The sequence below is a fragment of the Enhydra lutris genome, unplaced genomic scaffold (assembly GCF_002288905.1).
Source record: "Enhydra lutris kenyoni isolate GAN:26980312 unplaced genomic scaffold, ASM228890v2 scaffoldscaffold32, whole genome shotgun sequence".
In the NCBI taxonomy this organism is placed as follows: domain Eukaryota; kingdom Metazoa; phylum Chordata; class Mammalia; order Carnivora; family Mustelidae; genus Enhydra; species Enhydra lutris.
In genome coordinates this window covers 8683401-8707640 of record NW_019154116.1, presented here as the reverse complement: position 1 = coordinate 8707640, position 24240 = coordinate 8683401, and the positions used below count along the sequence as shown (strand labels likewise).

The 24240-nt window shown below is 39.8% G+C and overlaps 1 protein-coding gene across 1 annotated transcript in view; it reads left to right on the top strand.

Moving 5' to 3' along the window:
* The window catches only part of LOC111153440 (catenin delta 2), a 1010962-nt gene that overhangs the window by 943402 nt on the left and 43320 nt on the right, over positions 1 to 24240 (top strand). The window contains exons 17-18 of the mRNA XM_022512459.1: positions 12224 to 12434; positions 18108 to 18192. Coding sequence (XP_022368167.1) covers positions 12224 to 12434; positions 18108 to 18192 — 296 coding nt within the window. The remainder of the gene's footprint in view (positions 1 to 12223; positions 12435 to 18107; positions 18193 to 24240) is intronic.

The window sequence follows — 24240 nt, the reverse complement described above, 5'->3', positions numbered from 1 at the left end:
AAAGAAAGAAAGAAAGAAAGAAAGAAAGAAAGAAAGAAAGAAAGAAAGAAAACCTGTAGCTGACTTCCCCTCTTTGTGACCTTTATTGAAACGAATTTTTATTTTGCCAGAGGGGTCGGTGAATTTGAGAAGGCAACACCAAGGGAATGGAGTGTTGTAATCCATCATTATCTGCATTAATCAGTGTATTACTGTGATTCCAATGTGCTAATGTCAGCTAGGAGGACTACCTTCAGCTTCTGTTCCTGAAAACAAACTTTGCTTATGAAAATGCTGAACTCATCTTGTCTCACGCTCTTGTCTTCTGAAATTTTCATCCTGGGGGAGTTCTTGGGTCTTTGTTGGATGACAATCTTGACCTAAAAATAAAACGTCCTCCAAGGCTTCTCCCCTGAGGCTAGAATCAGTGAGTTTAAGTTTTCACCTTTACCTCCTTACTGCTAAAATTAGACAATGAATTGAGATAAAAATTTTTTTGGCTATCATGCTTAATATTTAATCAAATTACTTAAATCCTGTTATAACATGTCTTATCAGTTACTTGACTCATTTTCAATATTTCTCAAAAATCAGTTTATTTCTAATTCAAAAGGTATTTCAGCATACTTCCTTTTAATTAACTGTCATTTTTATTTTTAGAGCAATTCTTACACAAATTAAATATGCTTATCTTAGACACCTCCTTGTCCATATTTCTACTCATTACCTTACTTCTCAACAAGTATAAGAATTTCTCAGAATCTCATTCAGTGAAATCCTCTGGATAAGATCTCAAGGTGCTAAAAAGTACAGTTCTTCTTTTTGTCTTCCAAACAGATGGAATAGGTTATTTATTTGAAGGTGATAACTCTTGAGAGAACTACACGCCATACACTATAAACGTATAAAATTCTGCTTTTTTATTTCCATTCGGAGGGTTGAATTATCATTTGAATCATTTTCTCAGACCAACTGCTTACCAATCCTGGCGTGTGAAATTGGTCCTTATATGTGTTGTAAGTCTGCATTTTTTTTTTAAATCATAGTTATTAGAAAAAAGCATAAGGAATTTTTGTGTTCCTTCCAGAATTTGTCTCAACCTCTGTTCACAACAACTACTCATTCCTTGGCTCCAGCTGGTCCCGTTCTACTATACCTTCTCTCTCTCTATTTGGATAAATCTTTAATCAATTAAAGCAACTGGCAGATCCATAAAAGAAGGTTCATTATGGTTCATTTTTTAGAAAATCAATGCATCTCATTAAATATTTATTCTAACCCAGCAGGAGCAAAGGGACAGAGGTGGAAATGAACAGGTCCCATTCTGGGAAAAAGGGATTAGACAAGAGGGCTAGTGTTGCCACAACTACTTTCCATTCTGTGCAAGGAAAATGCAGAGTCCATTCTGTGAGTCTTCACCCCCACTACCTAGAACCTGGATTATTCCATCTCTCTAAGCTGTAACTTTTCAGTGCTGTGGTCATGCTATCTGAGAACAGGGTTCCTTAAGTCATACAGCACAAGCCAAGCCTGGGAGGTTGTTGTGGACATTAATTCCACCTACGAAATGCACTTATTTTTTTTAATAGGCTTGTCATGCCTAATTAAATTATATTTGCCTTTAAATCTGACATCTATGGCATGGTTAGGGATACAGATTTGATTTTTTTCAATTATGTTCTACTAGAAAGGAGGATAGATTCTAGTTCAGTCCATGAAAACCTAGGGTCAGAGAAAGTAAATCGATTAGTCAAGGTATTTTTTATATTATTTAACTACCATTGTTAGTTGCATTGACAAGATCAGTCAACATGTGTTGTTATATTTACAGGATTATCATTAACTTTTCCTGATAATTTATTATCTTACCTATTTTAAGAATTTTTAATGTAGGTTTTTCTAAATTTGGAAGGATTAATTAGAACAAGATTCCATTTAAATAATGTTCCATCTAGTTTTTATAAACATAACCTATTAAATTAAGCATTAAAGATGGAGCAAATAGAAAAAAGGAAGCTTTTGTAACATGCCCGATTCAAAACAGAACATGAGCCACGATTAAATTTGTTTCAGTTGGCCTAAGTAATTAATCCTTGTTCTCTTGATGGTGGCTTAGTTAGCAGCCTTTCAAAGTGAAGGAGTTCTGGAAATCCTGACTGACTCTAACAGTCTGGGAGCTGTTCATCTGTGCTGATGATACCACTTTTACAGGGCACCTGTCGGCAAGAGCCTGTTTATTTATTGCCTCAAGTGCTGAGAGTACCTGTTGGAGGTCTTTAATCGGGCTATTTTGATGTTTCTTCCAGCTGACCCAATTATAGATCTGTGGCTCTGGTGGGTGTCTCCAGGCAGGCATGAGGAAAAATCAGAACCCACCTGTTGATGATAAGGCTGAATGGCTCTGATTACTCATCACAACCAGTAATAACAAAATTGAGACAAGTTTAGTTTGTTTTTTTTTTTTTTTAAAGATTTTATTTATTTATTTGACAGAGAGATCACAAGCAGGCAGAGAGGCAGGCAGAGAGAGAGGAGGAAGCAGGCTCCCCTAGACAGCAGAGAGCCCGATGCGGGGCTCGATCCCAGGACTCTGAGATCATGACCCGAGCCGAAGGCAGCGGCTTAACCCACTGAGCCACCCAGGCGCCCCGACAAGTTTAGTTTTACACGGGGTTAGTGACTAGCAAGAACCTAAGTACACATTATGAACAATGGGGCACTGAAAATCTCTGGGATCTCATGATCTATCCTATAGAGATTATGTTAGGATTACCACCAACTGAAAAGTCTCTTTTAAACCTAGAAATGGAATCTTTCTTTAAAAAACTTGTTGACCATTAGCATGCTTTATTTTTTAATTTTTTATTTTTTCAGCGTAACAGTATTCATTAATTAGCATGCTTTTAACCAAACTGGAAGGTTCATAAGGGCTGAGGCACAATCATATTACTTACCATGATTTAGTGGAGGTGGAGTTTCTCTTGCTCTCAGTTGCCAGGTCTTTTTGTATTTGGAAGCTTGGTAAATAGGCCGTCTTTCACACGAGTATTAAATAAAATAAAAACCTGAAGAATGGCATTTCTAGCACCTTTGCTTCATAAAGTGAAGAAGAAAACTCTTTGATACCACCCAACAACAGTCCAGGAAAGCCCTAAGATGGTTTTAGATGTAAAAGACTTTTTTTTTTTTTTTAAGATTTATTAGTTTGACCGTGAGGTGAAGATTTGGGGAAGGCAGTTTCAAGGAAGAGTTCTCAGGAGACACAAGATATGAGTACAAGTCCTTAGTGTGTAAAAACAAGAAGAAACGGCAGCTTGGTTCAGAATTTTCCCATGTGAGCAATATTCAAACTTTTTCAGTAGCCAAGCAATACTCCTGAATGTTTCAACTCTTGGTCTGTAAGCCACATAAATCAGTTTTAAAATACAGATTTTTTTGTATGTTTTCTCCTCTTTTATAATAAAGTGTTTATATTAAATACCCTTATAGTTACACAATGACATTCTTATGTCACATCAGCTCCAGAAGTTCCAAAAAGGAAGAAAAGGTGCAGGCACATTACAGAAGGAGCTATGGCTATTGACAGAGCATTGTAAAAAGACTAATAACCTCCCTTTGGCAAGGGGGAAAGGCTCTTTTCACATTTACCTACAGACATATAATCACCTGGAGACCAGCACCTCACTTTCATATCTTCAGCCACTGATCAAAAGTAACTTCAGACTGGGGAGAGGATTCTGGTGAAATGGCAGAGCAGGAAGCACAGGTATCTGGTTCCCCAAATTGGCAGAATGTGTCTGATATATCTTGGAACTCTGGAGTCTAAGGAAGGCTTGCAACTTTCAAGGGAAAGCTTGGAGGGTAAATAATGATTAATTTCGGTCCATTTCAGTTCTTTTTTTTTTTTTTTTTTAAAGATTTTATTTATTTATTTATTTGTCAGAGAGCAAGAGAGAGAGAGAGAGCACACAAGCAGGGAGAGAGGCAGGCAGAGGCAGAGAAAGAGAAGCAGGCTCCCTGCTGAGCAAGGAGCCCGATGCGGGACTCGATCCCAGGACCCTGGGGTCATGACCTGAGCTGAAGGCAGCGGCTTAACCCACTGAGCCACCCAGGCGTCCCAGTCCATTTCAGTTCTTAACATAGTGTCAGCTGCCAGCCCTCACCCAGATCAACTTGGCTGGCAGCTGTGTGTGTTCCTGAGCAGGTTGCATGCAGCTGATGGGAACAGGATGGGAAGCATTAGCCCTGTCCTCCAAATATCAGGGATCTGCATTCTGATCACTGCTGCTTTTGGTCATGGAAGTGCAGACAAGAGGACGAGAGCCATTTTTGCACACCTCTCATTGTTGCAAGCCCCTTCCCCTCTGGCTGAGGTGACTTCTAGGGAAATTAAAGGGTTGGCACCCTCCCTTCCCCTTTGATTTTTCTCCCCTTTTGGGAACCAGACTTTAAAGAGTAGGACATTCTAAAGCAAATGGATAGGCAAAGGAGAATAACAGTCCTGCATGTGCCCAGAGAAAGGCACAAGTTCAGAAAAGACCTGAGAAGACCTTAAGTTTATACCTTAGGCTGATGCTCTGCACAGAGATAGCCTACCACAATCAAAAACAAAACAAAAACCAAAAACAACTACAATAAACTTGGGGAAGGGGATAAATCTGATTTACAGAATTACGTTATTAGATTCCACTATCTACTATTACACACACACACACACACACATATAATCATAAGGCATACAAAGAAATGGAAGTATGGCTCATTCAAAGGAAAAAAAATAAACCAACATAACTGTCCCTGAAAAAGACCAGATGGCAGACCTACAAGATCAAGACTTTAAAACAACTATCTTAGAGATGCTCAAAGAACTAAAAGCTGATGTAGAGAAAGTCAAGCTAATGATGTCTGAATAAAATGGAAATATAGTTAAAGAGATAGAAAACCTAAAGGAAGCTAAAAAAAAGAAATTCAAGAGCTGAAAATGACAGTAACTGAAATGAAAAATTCACTGGAGGGATTCTAAGGCAGATTTGAGTGTGCAGAAGAATCCATGAACTTGAAGACAAGACAGCTGAAATCATCAAGTCCTAGGGACAGGAAGGAAAAAAAATAAAAGTGAACAGAGTCTGAGGGCTCTGTGAGTCACCATCAGGCAGACCAACATATACACTGTGTCAGTCCCAGAAGAAGGAGAGAAAGAGAAAGGGTCAGACAGATTATTTGACAAAATAATGCCTGATATTTCCCAAATTTGATGAAAGATGTGAATATAAACATCTAAGAAGCTCAACCAATTCTGAGTAGGATAAAACAAAGGGACCCACACTGGAACACATAACCAAAGTGTCCAAAGACAAGGACAGAGAAAATCTTGAGAAGAAAAAAAGAGAAATGACTCATTACATTAAAAAAGATCTCAATAAGATTCTAAGCACATTTCTCATCAGAGACTTTGGAGGTCACAAGGCAATGGGCTGTATTTTCAAAGTGCTGAGAGGGGGAAAAAAAAACTTGCCAATCAAGAACCCTCTATTACAAAAGTGCAGAAAAAAGAAAGATATTCCAGGTAAATAAAAGCTGAGGGAGTTTGCCATTAGAACTTCCCTGCAAACAAAAGTAATCCTGCAATTTGGAATAAAGTAACTAGAACCATATGAAGAAATATAGAGCTCAGTCAAGATAAATACATGGATAACTACAAAAGTACTATTGTCATGACAGTTTGTGACTCTTATTTTCCGTGTTTTATGAGTGATTGAAGAGACAGATGCATTTTTAAAAAACAATTATTTTTTGTGTTTAGACATGTGATATTTACAAAGATGGAATTTTGTGACATCCAGAACTGATAAGGGTGGGGATGAAGCTATAGAGTTTTTATATGCTATTGAAGAAAGATGGTATAAATTTAAATCAGAATTTTATAACATTAGAATATTAAATGTAATCCCCATGGTAACCACAGTGAAAATAGTTATAGAATATATACGAAAGGAAATGAGAAGGTAATTAAAACATTTCACTACCAAAAAAAAAAAATCACATAAACACAAAAGACACAGGAATGCAGGAAATGAGGGATAAAAAAAGCTACAAGGTATATACAAAACAAATACCAAACTAACACAAGTAAGCCCCTCCTTGTCAGTAATTTTTCCCCAATTTTTAAAGATTTATTTATTTATTTATTTGAGAGACAGAGAGCAGGGGAAAGGATATAGAAAGAGGGAGGGAGTCTTCTAAGCAGATTCTGCACTGAGGGGCTAGATCTCATAACCCTGAGCTGAAAACGAGAGTCAGATGGATCAACTGATGAGCCACCCACGCACCCCAGAAATTATTTTAAGTACAAATTGATTAAACTCTCCAATCAAAAAACAGAATGGCAGAATGGATTAAAAAACATGATCCAACTATATGCTGTCTATAGGAGACTCATTTTAGATCCAGATGTTATGGGAGAGAGTCTGCGTTATATGGTTGGAGATCTTGATCCTTGAGGTCCCCAGGAGTAGATTTCTGTGGGTGTTGGTGCTCAAAATAAAGATAGCCAGAAGGAAAGCAGCAAGAACAGAGCAGTTTATTAAAGTGAAAGTCCACTCTCAAAGTAGGAGAGCTGGACAGGTTCCATGAGGTGGAAATGTTCCCTAGGTTGTTTTGGGATTAGATATTTTGGGATCTCTCTGGGCTGGCAGGAGCTGTGACTTAACAGTGGGGTGGTCTCTAGTGGAAGCTATTTCCAGTCATTTGGGAAACTTCTCCCACAGGTTGGAAGGGAGAGTTTTGTTACCCTACAAGGTTTGACAGGAACGGTCATGGCCGCCTTCCTCCATCTCTCCAACTGCCAGGGCTGTTCCCACAATGCAAGTGTATTATAATGAGTCTAGGGGTTACCATGGGACAGAGGTGGAAGAGGAGAGTGCATACTCCACACCTGTGGCTCTTTGGTTCATCACCTCCAGGTCTTGGACACCATAAGGTCACGATATTGTGTCCCTAGGCTTCCAGTGTGTAGTGGATCACCATCCTTGCCTCCAGTTTGTGTCTCTTTCATTCCCTTGCAGAGACTTGAGACTCTGCCTTGGGGTGTTTCTTCCACCACTCCTGTCTAGCTTCTACTTAACATAAAGACATAAACAGATGGAAAGTGAAAGGATAGGTGTACACCCATTTTCACAGCAGCATTATTCACAATAGTTAAAATGAGGGAGCAACTCAAGTGTCCATCAGCTAATGAATGGAGAAGCAAAATGGGCTATACAATCGAGTAGTATTCTGCCTTAAAAAAAAAAGAAATTTTGATATATGCTACAATATGGATGAAGCTTGAGGACATTTTATTAAGTGAAATAAATCAGTCACATAAAGATACATACCTTATGATTCCACTTATATGAGGGACTTAGAGTAGTCAAAAATCATAAAGAGTGACTTCTTTGTTGTCTGCCACCTTCCAGAGCTCAGGTGGTTAGACCACAAACCACTACTCAATATCACTGCCACCAATGTGGAAACTAAGTGGTGGCCCACAAATCAATACCAGAAATAGGCTACGAGAAATAGAAACAGAGTCATAAACAAACAAAAAACACAGATGTTGAAGAAGTCAGCAAGCAGAGCCCTGTTGCACCATCCCGAAATTTCTACCGGCCCTTGTCTGCATGAGAACTCTGCTAAGTATGTCCTTCTAGGGGAGCACAGTTGGTTAGATCTCCTGAGGCCATCTGTACCTGCATGGGCCTGACTCTTTAAACAGAAGGCTCCAGAAAGAAGCATTATAAAGAGAAAATAAGTGTTATTTGCAATTTTCCAGAGGTTCTGGACTTAGAAAGCTGGTTCAACCAGTCTTACATACAAGTATTTAAAGGATACACACACACACACACACACACACACACACACACACACACGTATGCCCAGAGGAAAGGGTAGCAGAGTTACAAGGTTGCAGTTAGTCTGTCATTGATGGATATACTATATATTGTTCACACAATGACCACAGTGACAGGATCTCCACTGGTGTTCTCATACCAGTACTGCTGATCAGAAGTAAAGCTATTTTCATCAGAGACTAAGTAAGTCAGAATAAAGGACCTAAATATTCATTTCTATTGGGAACTTAAGCAAAACAAGAGTGATCTGTTGATGGGTGGTGGTGCTGGTGGTGATGAGGTTGTTTGTGTTGTTTCGATCTGAGGGAGCATCATGCTTTTCTTTTTTTAACATATTATTCCCTGACGGTGGATGATGGCGAGCATGTTTCTTGCAAATGAGGCCAAGGTGTCCACTCTGCTCGCACAAATCTAGGTGTCTTGTGAACTTGATGAGCAGCTTCTTGCCTTAATGGGAATTCGTTGTACTACTCTTTCATACAAGGTTAACTCATTTTGCATGGTTTTCTTGTGCGTGAATAATTACAATAGAAACCTCACTTGTCCATTATTATTAAATTCTAAAATGCGCTTGGTTTTCACTACCCACCTCATTGTCCCAGCTAGAGACTCCTGAATCCTCGCCTCCATCACCCCCAGCATTTCACTTGTCAGTTTCATCTTACAGTTCTCCTTCATGACTGCTATCCTGTCCCTGACCCTGGGCCACCTCTGTGGTCACAAGTCCTTGATTTGTCCTGATATACTACAGTTGCCTGTTAAATGGCATGAATCATTCTATGACTTTCAGTCTGTGCCATACTGTTCACTTATTTTTAAACCAATTAAATCCAGAGAAAGGGGGGAGTGGTTCAGTCTGCCGTGGGTGCTGGTGCCACTGGCCTTTCTGTGGGCCTCAGCAGTTCATCCTGAGACAGGAAGCTCCTCTGCCTCCTGCCAGACTCAATCTCAAGGTGAGGCCTGTCTGCTTATGATCTCCTTGCATCCATACAGCATCCCAATGTGCCACAGGGGTGCTGCTGGGCTCCGGTGCCCTTGATGCCCCAGGGCCTTTGCAGAACCTCCAACATTCCTCCTCTTGGTTCCTGAAGAGATGGCATCCATCTGGCATCCATCTCCTCCTTAGCCAAAGAAGAAATTACCTCGATTCACTTCTCTCTTAAACCAAACTAAACCAAAAAACCTTTGATCCCCTTCACGGTGTTAGGCTGTGAAAATTGCTGTTGGACTCACCCACCTTGGAAATTTTCCTCATCACCCCTGTGGCACAAAAAGGGAATTAGTCCCTAAAGAGGGAGAACTCCTTTTACCTCTGAAGAACTCTCAGACTGTAGAGACCTGAAAGCTTAAAAGCTGGGGTGGCGGGTGTCAAAATTCCTCTTGTTAGTAGCAAGAATGGCTTTTTCGCTCTTTCAGTTGTTTAGAAACTTAAGGAACAAAGGAAGTATGTGACATAGAACAATTATGGGCACAAATTATCTTGAATTATAATGCTTACAATTTAAGTAGAAGTTCAGAGACAGAGGATTTTATTGTAAAGAAAAAAACCACGTGTTTCTCCAAACTTCAGTCTTTCTATTCTGGAACCTTCCTTCCTTTTTTTTGTTTTTTTGTTTGTTTGTTTGTTTGTTTGTTTGTTTGTTTTGAGAGAGAGCACATGAGTGGGGAGGGGCAGAGGGAGATAGAGAATCTTAAGCGGAATCCACGCCTAGCATGGAGCCCAACGTGGAGATGGATCTCATGATCCTGAGATCATGACCCGAACGGAAACCAAGAGTCACCAGGCGCCCCTGAAACTTTCTTCTTCTTGAGGCACCAGAATTCTCTTTGTAGATCTTGGGGCTCCCCTGACCTATGGAACAAATCCGGAATGTTCACTTCCTATATCAAGCCTTCCGTGGCAAACCCGGTCCAACCTGATGTCTCCCTTCCCTGGACTCCTGTCATTATCCTGCCACAGAAGGTCGCTTGTGGCTGTAATTATTCTGTGTTCCTGTTTTCTTTTTTTCCCACCCAATTAGCCTCCAAGTTTATGAACACAAGAAAAAAAAAACCTATTCTTGCTACCCAGATTTCACATGAAGATAGGATTCTATTTCTAGTACGAGAAGACAGCTTTTCTCCGCAACAGAATTGAAGGCTAAAATGATTGTATGCCCTTAAAAGAACGAATAAAATTTGTCCAGAGGTCTTCTGCTCTATGGAATAATTTTGCTTGATTTGTTTCTCCAGTTGGATAGTCAAAAATATAAATTAAAGTGTATCCTTCCAAATAGGCTAATAAAGAGACTAAATGAAAAATCTCCACTTGTCCAGTAAAATGTCAGTGAACTCTATTGGAAATATTAGAAATAAAATCATTCTAAAGGGTTTCTTGACGGGTTATGACCAGTTATATACAGTCGTGACTCCTCTCATTTTCCATACCAGTATGGCACCCCAGGGCAAGTCGGAGAGGCCACTCTGGGGGAGGGGGAAGCAGCTGCCTGCGCCCCCGATGAGGACACCTCACATTTCATTCACTACTCATGTATTCAGAAAACATGCAGGTTGAATCCACACCTTCAAATTTATCTGATATAATTCTTCAAATGGCAGTAACAGCAAAAACTGAAGAAGGCTACAGCTGAATCTTCTTTCTCTTTGCGTTTTTGCTTTCATCCTCAGTGATGTTCAGGGTCACAAACCAGTTCTCTGTACTCGATTGGGAGCATGAATGCTCCCCGGATGCATAGTGATTCAAACAGTTTTCTGTTTCCTTTCTCTCTCACTTCCCTTAGGAAGAAAAAATTTAAGACCCCATTCATCCATTTACTCACGTCCATAGAACTCAGGTTTGCCCAAGAGAGTCTGTGCAGGTTAATGAACTGATGACGTCCCAACATGCTGAGCTCAGCAAAAGTAAACTCTTAGCCAGAGCTGAGTGTGATTTCATGATAAACAAATACAGCAAGTTGCTCAGAGGACTGCCCAGGCACAAAGGATCGTCTCCAAACCATTTTAAGTATTGTCTTTAGGGGGGAAAAAAGGGCTACATTTGGAAGTTTTCAGGCAAACCATTTTTGTCAGAAACCAAGTGAGTGAAGATACTTTCCTATTTCAGTAATTTAGACATCAGCATTTTTTTTCTGTCCAAGCTAAAATAAGCTACCTAAACATAGGGTAAGAGCAGATACCAAAATTACAAGGGTCTGTTTTATTTATTAATGCCTGGAATGGAGATATCCCTGCCTTCCCCTATGAGTTTCCTCAGGCATCACACACCAGAGGATTAGATAACCAATGAGTCTCTTCTTTAGAGACATGTATGGAGGCAAAACATTTCAGATGGCTTTCAGGAACTAGCTAAACATGTCCGATTAGGGGATGGGAGACAAGGAAGGACTTTAGCTTTGGACACATGCCAGTTCCATCTGAAAAATTTAAGCACAGCCAACTTTGCTACAGGCACTCATTTACTTAGTTGCAGAAGTAAATTAATGGAACAGAATTGGAAGCTGCAGGTGGAATGAATTAATGTCTTGCAGGGTTATTGGTAATGCCCAAAATGCTTTGTAAACGAAAAGTACTCCATAAAGATGTCATCTTAAGTACCTTTATCACTGGGAGTAGCAAGATTAATAATGAAGAAGCAAGTCAAGGAAGCAAAGTTGGATATTATTTTCTTTGTTTTTCATGCAAAGGGGAATGTGTCAAATTAGTAAATGTTATATGGTAGAGCCATACGATAAATCCCATCAAGGAGACAGGCGGCTCATTGGGTTATCCTGGTTCAAAGGACACCTAGCTATACATTATTTGTAAAACCTTTCTCCCTTGCTTTAAATGTTTCTCTTTGTTTCATATGGGCCAGAACTCAGGAGTTCTGTATATGATCATGAACTACACGTATTTGTGGTTTGACTCTTACTTGTTAAATAGTTCACCTCCCAGTGTAGTTCCCATCGAGGTAATGTTGCAGTTATGTCAGTAATCCTCGTGGGTTACATGCTGTCCACACATTTACTCATTTCATCTTTGGAACAGCCTTGTGACATAAGTACCATTATTGTTCTTGCTTTACAGGTTTTAAAAAGCTGAGGCTTATAGGCATGATGTAACTTGCCCAGAAATTCCATCCCACATCCATCTAGCCCCAAAAGTCTACACATTCACTATGAGGAATATCTGTTCTCTGTGTGTGTTCACAGTCACCCAACAGAGAATATTAAGTGATGAGAAATGGACAATACTGCATTCGTGTGGCCTTCCGTGTCCTCTTTTTCTCCCCTACCCCTACCTTCCTCTCTGCCCTCTTCCTCCATTTTGGCCTCATTTCAACTCTTCCCTTGACTTTTTTTTTTTTTCCAAAGGCAAATATGCCATGCGAGACCTCGTCCACAGGCTTCCAGGTGGGAACAACAGCAACAATGCGGCAAGTAAGGCCATGTCGGATGACACGGTGACAGCCGTCTGCTGCACCCTACATGAAGTGATCACCAAGAACATGGAGAACGCCAAGGCCTTACGGGATGCTGGCGGCATTGAGAAGTTGGTTGGCATCTCCAAAAGCAAAGGAGATAAGTAAGTCGGACAGAGACTTCGTATCTCTGTAGAATTTGGCATTGGTAGAATTAGTTGTAAGTGTGCTCAACGTCCAATTGGTTGTGGGTAACACGACTGAATGTCCCTGGAAAACACTTGTCTCTGATAATCAAGAGAAGGGAAATAGCATATGGTTTCCAGTCTTCCCGCCCCATGATGAAAGCTGATCTTCCTGATAATTTCAATTTGATGAATAACTCATGACTTGGTGACTCCTGTGTTACTAAGGTAAGAGAGGCTTGACATTCCAGCATGCACACACTAGTGTGTTCCTCCAACACGGACTAGACAACCAGCTTAACCTGAGTATGTGAAGGTGTTTTGTGGTTGCTGTTCCTTTGTGGCTGCAGGTCCAAGTATGGATGACAGGTCCACATCCTTTTGTCCTTTGCTTCTTCAGCTGTGCATAGCAAGTCATGCAGGGAGAGTGAGGGTAGCAAATGGTTGGGGGGAGTCAGCGAGATCTCAATGCTGACCCACCATCCTCCTGTGTTAGCTGTACATTTGGGGCAAATTGTTTAATTGAACGAGGCACTATGCCTATACTTTCCAGTCTAAAACTGAGGAAAAGGCCATCATAATATCCTAGAAGAAGTGATAATCAAATCTTAAAGGATGAATAGAAGTTTTCCAGGCAGAGCGGCCGGTGGTGAGGAAGGACTTGTTTGCAGGGGGCATAAAGAGAGATAAGGCTCTGTGTCCAAGCAACTGCACCTCCAAGAATGGAATTGTCCCCAGTTTGATGTAAGAATCAATGGTATTTGCTACATGCAACCTAAACATATCTACAGCAGCCAGAGTGTCTTTATATCAGCAAGCTGTCAGTGTTACAGAAACATTCACAAACCTTAATTAAATGTTGCCTCCTAGAAATCCCTCAATGTAATCAATGAGATTAAGAGGGTAACCTTTTGTTATCAGAGGTCTACTTCTTGACTTTTCATTCCCTGCCTCCCTCATTTCTTTACATCTAAATGCCAAATAATTTTTCTTCTGTTGTTCAAGGCTGTGACGGGGGTGCTTTGAGACTTTTTGGAAAATTCTCACATTATTTCATTTGATTCAGGATATTACCATTGTGTTAGAAAAGAAGTCTCAGCTTTCTATGTAAGCACCCTGATACCTCCCACTAAGTTCAGTCAGCAATTTAGTATTAGTATTCAAAAACTTTTTGATATCAAGTAGAGGAGCCCCATTGGACTCATGTAATAATGGTGCAAGGTGGAGGGTTGGTTTGAATTATGCGTTGTTCTGTTGGACATCAGATAAATGGCTGTTCTACATAGACAGCAGACCACATAGTCTTCTTCTTCACATACCTTCAGTAGAACCTTGGAATCTCTAATGAAATGCTTTTCTGTTTTGAGCATTAAGAGCTTAGTATGTTAATGCTTTTGTTAGCAAATACACACAGGCAATGAAACCATCGTCCACAGAAATGCTCTGACATATTTGTGCATATTGGTGAGATATTCAAAGATTGTTTTCTCTGAACTGTAAGACTAGAGAGTTTGAGGGGTGGTCTGGTATATATTAATTTCTTCCACCTGTTTGGGCATTGCTACAGCAGTAAACATCCTTCAGTGGGCCTTAAAGAGAAGAGAGGCTTTTATCAGTCCTGTGGTAAAAGAAAATTACTTGGTGAAACTAATTCAAAAGTCATTTGAGGAAACCATCCATGAAAGAGCGTATATCCATGTTGCCAATCCAGAAAATGGTCCTATTAGGTCTTGTGCAATCTTGATTAGTGTTAATGGGAAGTTTCTTCCACAATGGATGATCTCATAACTGTCCGCTGATTTGACTGGAAGTTTCTTTAAGGAATAGTGACATGTTTCATCTCATTGCTGTTTGACCATTTTTTCCAATGTTAATAGTCAAGATTTACACCAAGTTTAATGAGAAGTGTTGAATTGGGTAGAGTTAGGCATCTTCCCAGTTCTCTTGCTTATCTCATCCATTCTTCGATGTGGCTTACCTCTTTTTCCAGGATTTATTTATTTATTTTAAAGGGGCATGGGGAGAGAAAGTAGGGGTAGGAGCAGAGGAGAGAGAGAAAGAGAATCCCAAACAGACTCCATGATCCATGCAGAGCCCAAAACAAGGTTTGATCCCATGACCCTGAAATCACAACCTGAGCTGAAATCCAGAGTTGGTGCTCAACCAACTGGGCCACCCAGGTGCCCCTTAACTCTTTTGTATATAATGACTAATTTGAGGATCAAAACAGGTTTTTATAACTGCAGATAGCCTCATCTCCTGCCTACACTTCAATTTGTTATTGCTTCTCAACAGCCTTAAAAGGAATCCAGAAGAATTATTCTGAATCTTAACACAAAACTCACCACTTCACTCAATTCTGTTATGACATGGGTCACTGAGATTCCCAAGGCCTTCTGGACATATTTCAACGAAATAGGAATTCTTTCTTGAAAAGAGAGTTTTTGAAACTGGGGATTAGTTAATAACTAGAAAAAGGAGGGATAGCCGTTTGCTCTAGTTAATTTATAAAATCCTTGCAAATATGTGCTCCCTAAAATGTCCTTAAAGAATTATTATCAGACATAAGTTTAATGATTTTAAAATTTCAGATAGCAGGATAAAATGCAGGGGGAAAAATGTGCCTATCTGTGATTCTCCATTTTTAATGCATTTGTGTGTTTCCTTTCTAAATATACACAAACTTAAATATGCCATGCTATTAATGAATCAGACTAGTGAGGTGCCAGGCACAGTCTGTTTGAACTGTAGCTTGCTAATACAGCTGCCAGGACTGGGGTGAACACCCATTACCAATTGCAACAACTGATATCCTCAGTCACCCCTAATTTCTCAACTTAGTGAACATCAGATATTGTGATCTTGTAGGAATCTTATACTACCATTTTCATGTGTTGATAACTTAAATTGTTCTTTTCACATCATTTTAAATACACATTTATGGACATTCTGTCACATCCATTTATTTCAAAAGTACATTTGTGTTTTTTCTAATTTTAAAAATTATATAGGAAATAGTGTGTTGAATGTGTCACTGTATTTTGTCATAAGACTGAAAAGCTGTTAACATTCTCAACTGTTACTTGTCAGTAAGGAACTGTATATTGTGGCTTCGGCTATAGTCACTTGTCACATTAGAAACTCTCAATTGTTCAAGTCCTTCAGTCAGCAGTTATAGTTGTTCAAGCAGAAGTTGCTATGGTACCAGTCTAGTGATGGACTTTTAAAGTCTAAAAAAAGCAATGTTTGTTTGACCTTCACATGCTAGTATGACGCTGTAGTATATTGGCATTTTAATTGAGAGGTTAAAACCCAATATTCATTACACATTCATAGTCTTTTTCTATTTTGTAACTAAGCAAGAAGTAGAACAAAAATTACACTGTTTTCAAGGAATTTTTGCATACTAAGTATGTCTCAACTACCTTACCACTACCTGAATATTCATGTATGTTCCTCAAGAGTTGCTTGACTATTGTCATGGATAAATAACTAGCTAACAGTGATAAAATACAGCAAAACATAACAGCATTGTTCAGCATCAATTTCATAAGATTAACATGTCCCTGCAGCTGCAAACATGAAAAGCTCTAAAAGTCTGTCTTTAAATCAAAGGAATTTAATACTACATTTAGAGCATGACACTAGCATAAATTATACAGTCATTGAGTGGCCATCCATTTTAGTAAAGGAAAATACATATGTTACTTAGATATAGTTCATCTTTCATAGAGAAAAAAAGTTTGGAATTTACTTTCTTTTCTCCTTTAAAAGTACATGATATATGCAACAATGCATGACTTGTTGAACACTACATCTGAAAGTAGTGATGTACTATATGTTGGCTAATCGAATTTAAATTTAAAAAAAAGAAAACCAAAAGTAATAAATGAATGAATGAATGAATAAATAATACATGATATGACTAGCATTTTCAAACACAGCCAAGTTGAATTCCATCTCAGCAATAAAAATAGGAAGAATGATTGTTACTATTACCAGTAAGTAGATGGAGGAAGGAACCTTAAGCTTACTTGGTCTAAATTGCAAGCTCGAAGATCCAGGAATGTAGACACACATCATGGACCATTTATTAACATCGTATAATTCCAATCCAACGTGCATAGCTTCACAACAGCCACTTAGTCTGGCTCTGGAATCCAACCTCAACCTCATCCCATCTCACCATCTGCTCACTTTCTATTTCAAAAGCCATTTTATTTCAAAGGCATTTTTGGTCTCCATTCAGATTTTCCCTTCTGGGAGTCCTTGGGCGGCCACAACACTGGTCATCTTCAGGTGTGGTCTTTACATTGGGGTCCTTGTGAATGGTTATGTCCTGCCTGATTCTAGGCATCACCATACACATAGACTGGGGATCAGCAATCTATGGCCCAGGGGCCAAATCCCACCCACCTCCTACCTATGTAAATAACATTTGCTGGGAATGCAGCCATCTCCACTCACTGACATATTATTTATGATGCCTCTCATGCTACAGTTGCAGAGCTGAGTAGCTGTGATCGAGACCATATGGCCCCCCAAAGTGGAGAATATTTATTATCTGACCCTTTAGGAAAAAAATATGCCAGCTCCTGAGACAGGCCGTGGTGTCACTGGCAACCAGTAGAGTTGTGCAGCTGGTTGTGGAATGAGCTATTAGAATAGAGCATCTACAGGTAATTAACAGTTTCCCTGTTCAAATTCCAAGGATCTGATCAAATGAAATCAACATTACCTTATGGACCTCATGTCTTTTTTTTAATTAATTATTTTTATTAACGTATAATGTATTATTTGCCCCAGGGGTACAGGTTTATGAACCGTCAGACTTACACACTTCACAGCACTCACCATATCACATACCCTCCCCAGTGTCCATAACCCAACCACCTGGACCTCATGTCTTTTTTAAGATACAGATGGGCACTGACCCCAAAGTCAAAATATTGAGCTAGCATTGCATAGCGATTTTGAAGCCATGACTTGAGAAAATGCTAAGCACCACTAGTCCAAAGGTTTATGTGATTTTAGTTTCTCCCCATGATCCACAGGATGGAACTTTAATTGCACGCAGGGCTTTATCTATAGATGTTCCTTTATCTATCCTTTATCTATAGATGTGTTTCTCTGTATAAGTGTAAGAGAGGATGTGCACACCTCTTCCTCTGCTGCCCATCCCTCAGGCAAATGGAGAGCAGTTCCCCATCACCTCGCAGGCATGTAGAGCCAACACTCTATATGCCCTCCTGCTTCAGTTGAGAAAATGAGTATTTTGTTTTCTTCTTACTACACAGATGTTACACAACATAGCCATTAAAACACCCAACCCTGACCCTTACTGATCACTATTTTTCTCTTCTTTCTGTTCTACTACATCTGCATTCAGACTCAAGGCTCTGCTCTTCCTTTTCCATTTGGAAAATCCTTTGCCAAATTGAATGCATTCCTCTCTCTTGCCCTCATGGGTGTGTTGAGGAGAGTAAGGTTGCAGACTAGTAGACCATCCCCGCACTCCCCCTACTGAGAAGGAGCCAGAGGCCATCAGGACATGATTCCTATAAATTTTGTAAATTCCTGATGAGTCAACGTCTGTCTGAAGCCCAGCTGCCCCACTTCACCACCTTACATGTCTTGTTGTTTCTTTTCCAGACACTCTCCAAAAGTGGTCAAGGCTGCATCTCAGGTCCTAAACAGCATGTGGCAGTACCGAGATCTGAGGAGTCTCTACAAAAAGGTAATGTTTGTCTTACCTTCTTGCTTCATGGTTCACACAGGCCCTGAGACCACAGACCCAGTATTGGATCATAACAAGGTGCATCATAGATATGGAAAGGACTTGTCCAACAATCTGAGTAACTGAAACACAACTAAAGCAAGACAATCAATGAAGAAGCAGAAGCGAGGGTCACTAAGTGTCCCTGGACAGACACTAAAATCCATGAATCTTCTGGATTGGACAGACCCATGCTCATAGGGTCTTACCCTAGATTGTCCTATGGAAAAGGAAATAAGCATCTTTTCCTCAGTGTCCATATTATACAATAGACTAAAAATTAATGAACTGAGTAATTTTGCAAAAAAAAAAAAAAAAAAAAAAAGCATAGACATTGGCAATAATGTTGGAGAGAAGGTGAAAAAATATGTATATATATGGCAATTCAGGAAGCTGAGAAGTATCACAGCCCAAGAATAAGGAGGAGAAGACTTGATAGCTGGCCCTATATGCCTAGCCCTGACCCTCACTGAGTCACTACCCATGGGGAGAGGGCTGATGTTCCTGATGGTGGCTGCATATTAGGGGAAGAAGCTGGGCATTTGTCCAGCACACTCTCAGGAGTCAGGAGGGAGTTTATATTATACATTTCACAGGGATGTTCATCTCCAAAATGGCTTAAAAATAAAATCATCAAGGAAAAATGTCACATCTAGACACTTTTATTCTATACCTCATTTCCAGGGGATGCTAAATAAAGGGTATGTAACTCTTTTCAGTTAGAAAGGGAGAATTTTTTTAACAGTATATCCAGAAGTTGTTTTTATTGTGATCAGACTGGCAAATGTGGGTAGTTTAAAGGACTCATGAACACATGATAGATTTGAGGGAACAGATAGGCATAGAGTGCATCCCTAGTCACAGGGAGCACCCTGTAGGCTTGGGTCTTGGTAGGGAGTAGAAAACCTAAGCAGGTCTGGGAGAGGGCCCTGGGCTTCCTCACCAACTGCCCAGAGCACCTCCTTGCAGCCCCCTGGCCACCTCCATGGAGGAGGAGAGGGAGCCAAAGTCACTGTTTCTTTCATCCCCTGCCTATGAGTGTCGAGGTGGGCATATGGGAATGCTGCAAGAGGTTCACACCACAGAGAGTAAGACCCATCTTGCCAGAGGGAAAATCTGTCTTTTTCTAAGCCAGTGGGAAACAGTAAATATTTAATAATGGGTTTTACTAAGTTAGAGTCTTTTTCTAGACTTTCCCCTAGGCCTTTCTATTTCCCTTATGCTCTCATTACTTTGCACTTTTTTTTTTTTTTAACAAATTTAGCCTATATATTTCTCTTTCAAGATTCTCCCATTTGTTAAGAGCAAGTATGTTTATGTTGAGACAGAGATGGCAAAATAGAGTGTTCGGGGAGTGTTGTAGATAGATTATATCCTTTTCTAAATATTTTGCATGTTGGGATAAGCCCTTCTCTCAGTTGTTTTGAGTCACATTTTGTTTTGCTTGAAATTCGCATCCCAGTGTCCCTACTTAGTTCCTTCATGGACTCCTCCAGGAGCCGAATGAGTTCTTTCCCAGGGCAGGATCCTTCAGCTTAACAGGCAGCTGGACAAGAAGAACTTGATATAAATGAGAAGGGAACTGGTTGTTCTGAGTCACTGGCTCCAGAAGCTCGAAGAAATATTACTGCCTCAAATAAGCTCCACTTTCCCTTGGATCTTGAACAGTTCTTTGCTGAAATACACCTTACCCTACTTATGTGCATTGAAGGGAAACTGCTTTTAGAGACTCCACAAGTTATTTGTTGAATGGTAGTGTGAGTTTTCCATCTTAGTTTTTTTTCTAGGTTGGTAGTAGAGTTCAAAAGTGTAATTGTCTTTTTGTTTCCATGAAGAAAAAGAATGTGTTGACAGGAATTTAATGGAGCTAAAAATCAAGAGCTCAAGATGGTTTAAAATGTGTTTCCTGTGAGGACGTTCAAGGAGGATGATCTGGAGAAACCAATGCTGATGTTTTCAATGGACCCATAGTGATGTTTTTAGTTGACCTTTGATTTAAAAAGGTGGAGAAAGAGCCGTTCTTAATAATTTCCAAATTATGCAGTTGTGAAATGAAATGAGGACCTTTATGCTCAATATCATAATAGCAAAGATCAAAATTCTCAAGAGCTTTTCTTTTTGAAAAATCCTTTGGTAAGAAGACCAAATTCATTCATCCTTATGAATTGTTGTTAATCAGTGGGGAAATAGATTTCCTTTTTGTTCTTCCTTGACAATTTACATATCATTAAAAAAAACTTCTGATCCATATCTTTTAATTCTCTATGCTTCAAATCTGTTTATTAAACATCTATTATAGGCTTAAAGAAAGAATAGTTTCAGGGAAAACCTAAGACAAGGAAGCAGTGAATGTGGGTGAAAATGAAGTATGGAATAATTACTGGTAACTTCATTAGTTTCAGAAACATGTTCTATAGACTTACTGGATGAATTAGGGATAGGAAAATTATCGAGCAAAATCTCGACGAATTCATGGAGGTTGCATAAATTAGGAGGTAAAGCTTAAGGGCATTATGCATAAGAGGAAAACTTGAGTAGGGAGAGAGAAATTGAAATGAAAATGGCATATCTATGGGACAGAATTAAAGGTTCCATCTGTCACTGGCTAATTTCCTCCCAGGACTCAGGCACAGTGGCCAGAATCTCATTTCATTAGCTCAATGACTTTATTTTACTATGAGAGACACATTTAAGAAATCAGAATATTCTTCCAACCAGGTGTGTTGACCAGTACAAAATTACGTTTGATTCCTGAGACATGGTGAGCAAAACATATTTGTGTTGTCTGAACCTTCAATTTCAGGGAGGCCTGGACTTCTGACTTTTCTCCCCTAAAGGAAAATATATAATTGCAGAAGAATGTTATCACATGTTTCATACACCACCTGTTGTTTTTTTTAACAAGTCCTTAAGTTTGGATAACCACAAATACAACCTTAAAAAATTTTTTCAGCTGCATCATCCCAAAGACTGTTTTCTAAAGGAAAATAAGATGACCCTTAGGAGCAGACTTGATACAGGGATGGAAGAGAAACTGGAGGTCATCAGTTCTTGACTTTTGGGAAACTATACTTTAAGAAAATGAGGTCACTCATATAATGGGGTGCTTATGTTTGACTAGGCTGAGGACTGTTGGGAGAGCTGGTTTTGGAAGAAAGGAGACAAAAATCAAGGAGAAGGAGACATAGAATTATAAGATTACAGAAATCATTGTTTGTAAACCCTTATATAAAACCTTGCCTTTGTAGGAGAAGTTCCCTATCTCATTCATCTCTCATTCCAGCCCACAAGGAGAGAGAAAGGGGAAGTGAGGACCAGTGATATCCTTGTAAGCAAGTGCTACAAAAAATTTCTGGGCTCCTGCTCACATCCCTGGACCAAGAACTCAGTCACATGACCACCCCCAGTTGCAAGGCAGGACAGGAAGAGTGGGCAGCCAGGTTCCTTGCTGAACTTTATGGCGGGAGGAAGGTGATTCCTTTACTGAAAGAAGAAGGCGATATCAGCTCCTATAGTCATTTCCTTGTGTTCAAATACATTTAATATCAATTGCATTCACCGTCTAATGAGGCCTATTATTCCATTTCAGGATGGCTGTAGTCATTCAGAACTTCTTACTTGCATTAAGTAAAAGTCTCTTTATCAGCAGCTTCCGCCCTCCAGTGCCATTCTGAAAAGTCTAATTTCTCTTCTCTGTGATAGCCTTCCTGCATTTGAAGTAGCCATTCTGTCTCCAAGAGGTCATCCCTGTTCAGGCCCAACATGCTCAGTTCTAATATATCAGCATTTCCACAACCTTCACCAGAGACACTCATGTTTTGCTACACCCATGCAGGTTTGTCAGATCCTTTCTGAAAAGTCGCACCCCAGGATGAGTATACTCTTCCAAATTTAGTTCAAGCAGAAGAAAGAGAGGGACACTGCTTCCCTGATGCGAGGCACTCACCTGCTAATGAGGCTTGAGAGCAAGCTGGTGCCGGAAGTATCCGATGAAGTACAAAAACCAAAGGACTTAGAATCAATGGCCAGAGATTCAACATACAGCATAACTAGGCAAGCTCCCTGCCTATCAGGTAGGGACTGACTTTGGGCAGCCTGTGGCGCCTTCCTGCTGATGGACAGTGGGTAGACTTTTGGTTCACTGGGCCTCATTGTCAGTGCTCACAGATGTGCTGGGGCATCTGGAATGTCCTCAGAGCCCTGTGGATTTGGGACGCTGGGGCCTCCTTGATGCCTGCCTTCTGCTTTGCATACCAGTCTGTAACTTTCAGCCTGGGTGTCAAAGACCCTTCACATCCTTTCATGGACATGGCGGGCATCTCCCCATCGGTCCCATCCCTGTCCCTTGCTTTTCTCAATCATGAAGTAAATGCCATGAAACATGGCCCGGTGGGATTGGTGGATTCGATTGGAAGGCGCCTGGGTGGTCGCTAAGTCCTGGGGGTCTGCACCATCGAGCCTTGCCCGGGCAGGTTCCGTCCTCAGCTTAAGGCTGCAGTGAGAACATATGAATAGAGGAAGAAAATTTCTTTTGGCCTCAGTTCTTGCTCTCCAGAATTCCAGTTTTACATATCCTTCATGTCAGAAGTGCTTCTCTCGGATAATCCTGGTCTCCAAAAGGTCTCATTGTCCAAAATGTGGCTCTACTGGTAAAGCTGAAAATACCAATTATAGATACAAACTTTCCTTAAAAGTTGCAGAATCTAACAAATTATTTGGCATTACTGTATTTGGAAGCTGCTTAGATGCATTTTTTGGTCTTACAGCCACTGGTTTGCACAGGTACATTCAGGATCCTAATGAAATTTCAGAAACACTGGACAATGATGCAATTCGGAACCTATTAACTAAAGCAGTTGAAATTTACTTTGTTGGACAAAGCTTTATTTTTGGAGTGACGGTAATTGAGACTAGCTTTCTTTTTAGTATTCTGTTAAACATTTTCATTGTAATAAAATAATTTTAATTTTCTGAATAGTCTTTAGGAGTCATACATGTAAGAGTCTGTAGAAGCACTTTAAATTGTAAAAATTGGCTAACCGCGTTAAAACACCATGTGTGACAGCTTCCTCTTTCAAGTCAGAAGAGGCCAGTTCAGATGCTTTCATAGCTTTAAAAATGTAAATTAATTTTAAAGTCAGAATAGTTAGATATTTTGTGTTGATATTTGGTGTTTATTTCACTCTCCAAAATTTGTTTAAATTCTGTAGCAAAACTTAACTCTTTATTGGTTTGATTCTATCATCTGTAAAAGGAAGAGAGAACTAACATGGAAAAGAAAGTTTCTGAATATTTGTTACTCTAAGAATAGGTGGGAAAAATGGTCTTAAATAATTACAAAAGTGATTGTAGAAGTTATAAGAATATACTGACTCTGTAGGAATAATTGTTTTCTGTCTCATCTATGCTAAAGGGAACAAATAGAAATTTTGCCCACACTTGAATCCAGGTTTCAAAAGGGGGAATAGAGCATTCCACAGCTAAACATTAAGAAAAAATCAAAGTAACAGTGAAATCAGGAGCCATTGAGCTTTTTGTTGTTGTTAAAATCTTAGATGGTTTTTGTTCTTTTCTTCTTTTTTTTTGTGCCTGATGGAACAGTCATCATCAAAGAACTTTGTAAACTGGAGAGTCATGTACCAATGGGAGCTCTTGCTGTTAGTTCTGAAAACCGTTCATGCCATTTGGCTGCCAAATGCTCTCTGCCATCCTGTCCACTGGGAGCTGGATATTTGGATGCAGGGGTTTCATTTTGTTGTTGTCATCACAATCATCGCTGTTCACTTCCGCATTTTCACAGCTCTCTCCCCCTTGGTTTCTCCACCCTCTCTCTCGCCAACCCCTAGATGCCTCTCCAGTGCCCCGCTTGCCCTCCAGGGGTATAAGTAATCGGGTTACATAGGCTTTTATAAGAAGGCCAGTAATGACGATGCTAGTTGCCACGGTTTTAGAAGAGAATTATATGCTATTATTTCATATAGTGTGTGTGCGGGTCAGCTGTGCCAAAGG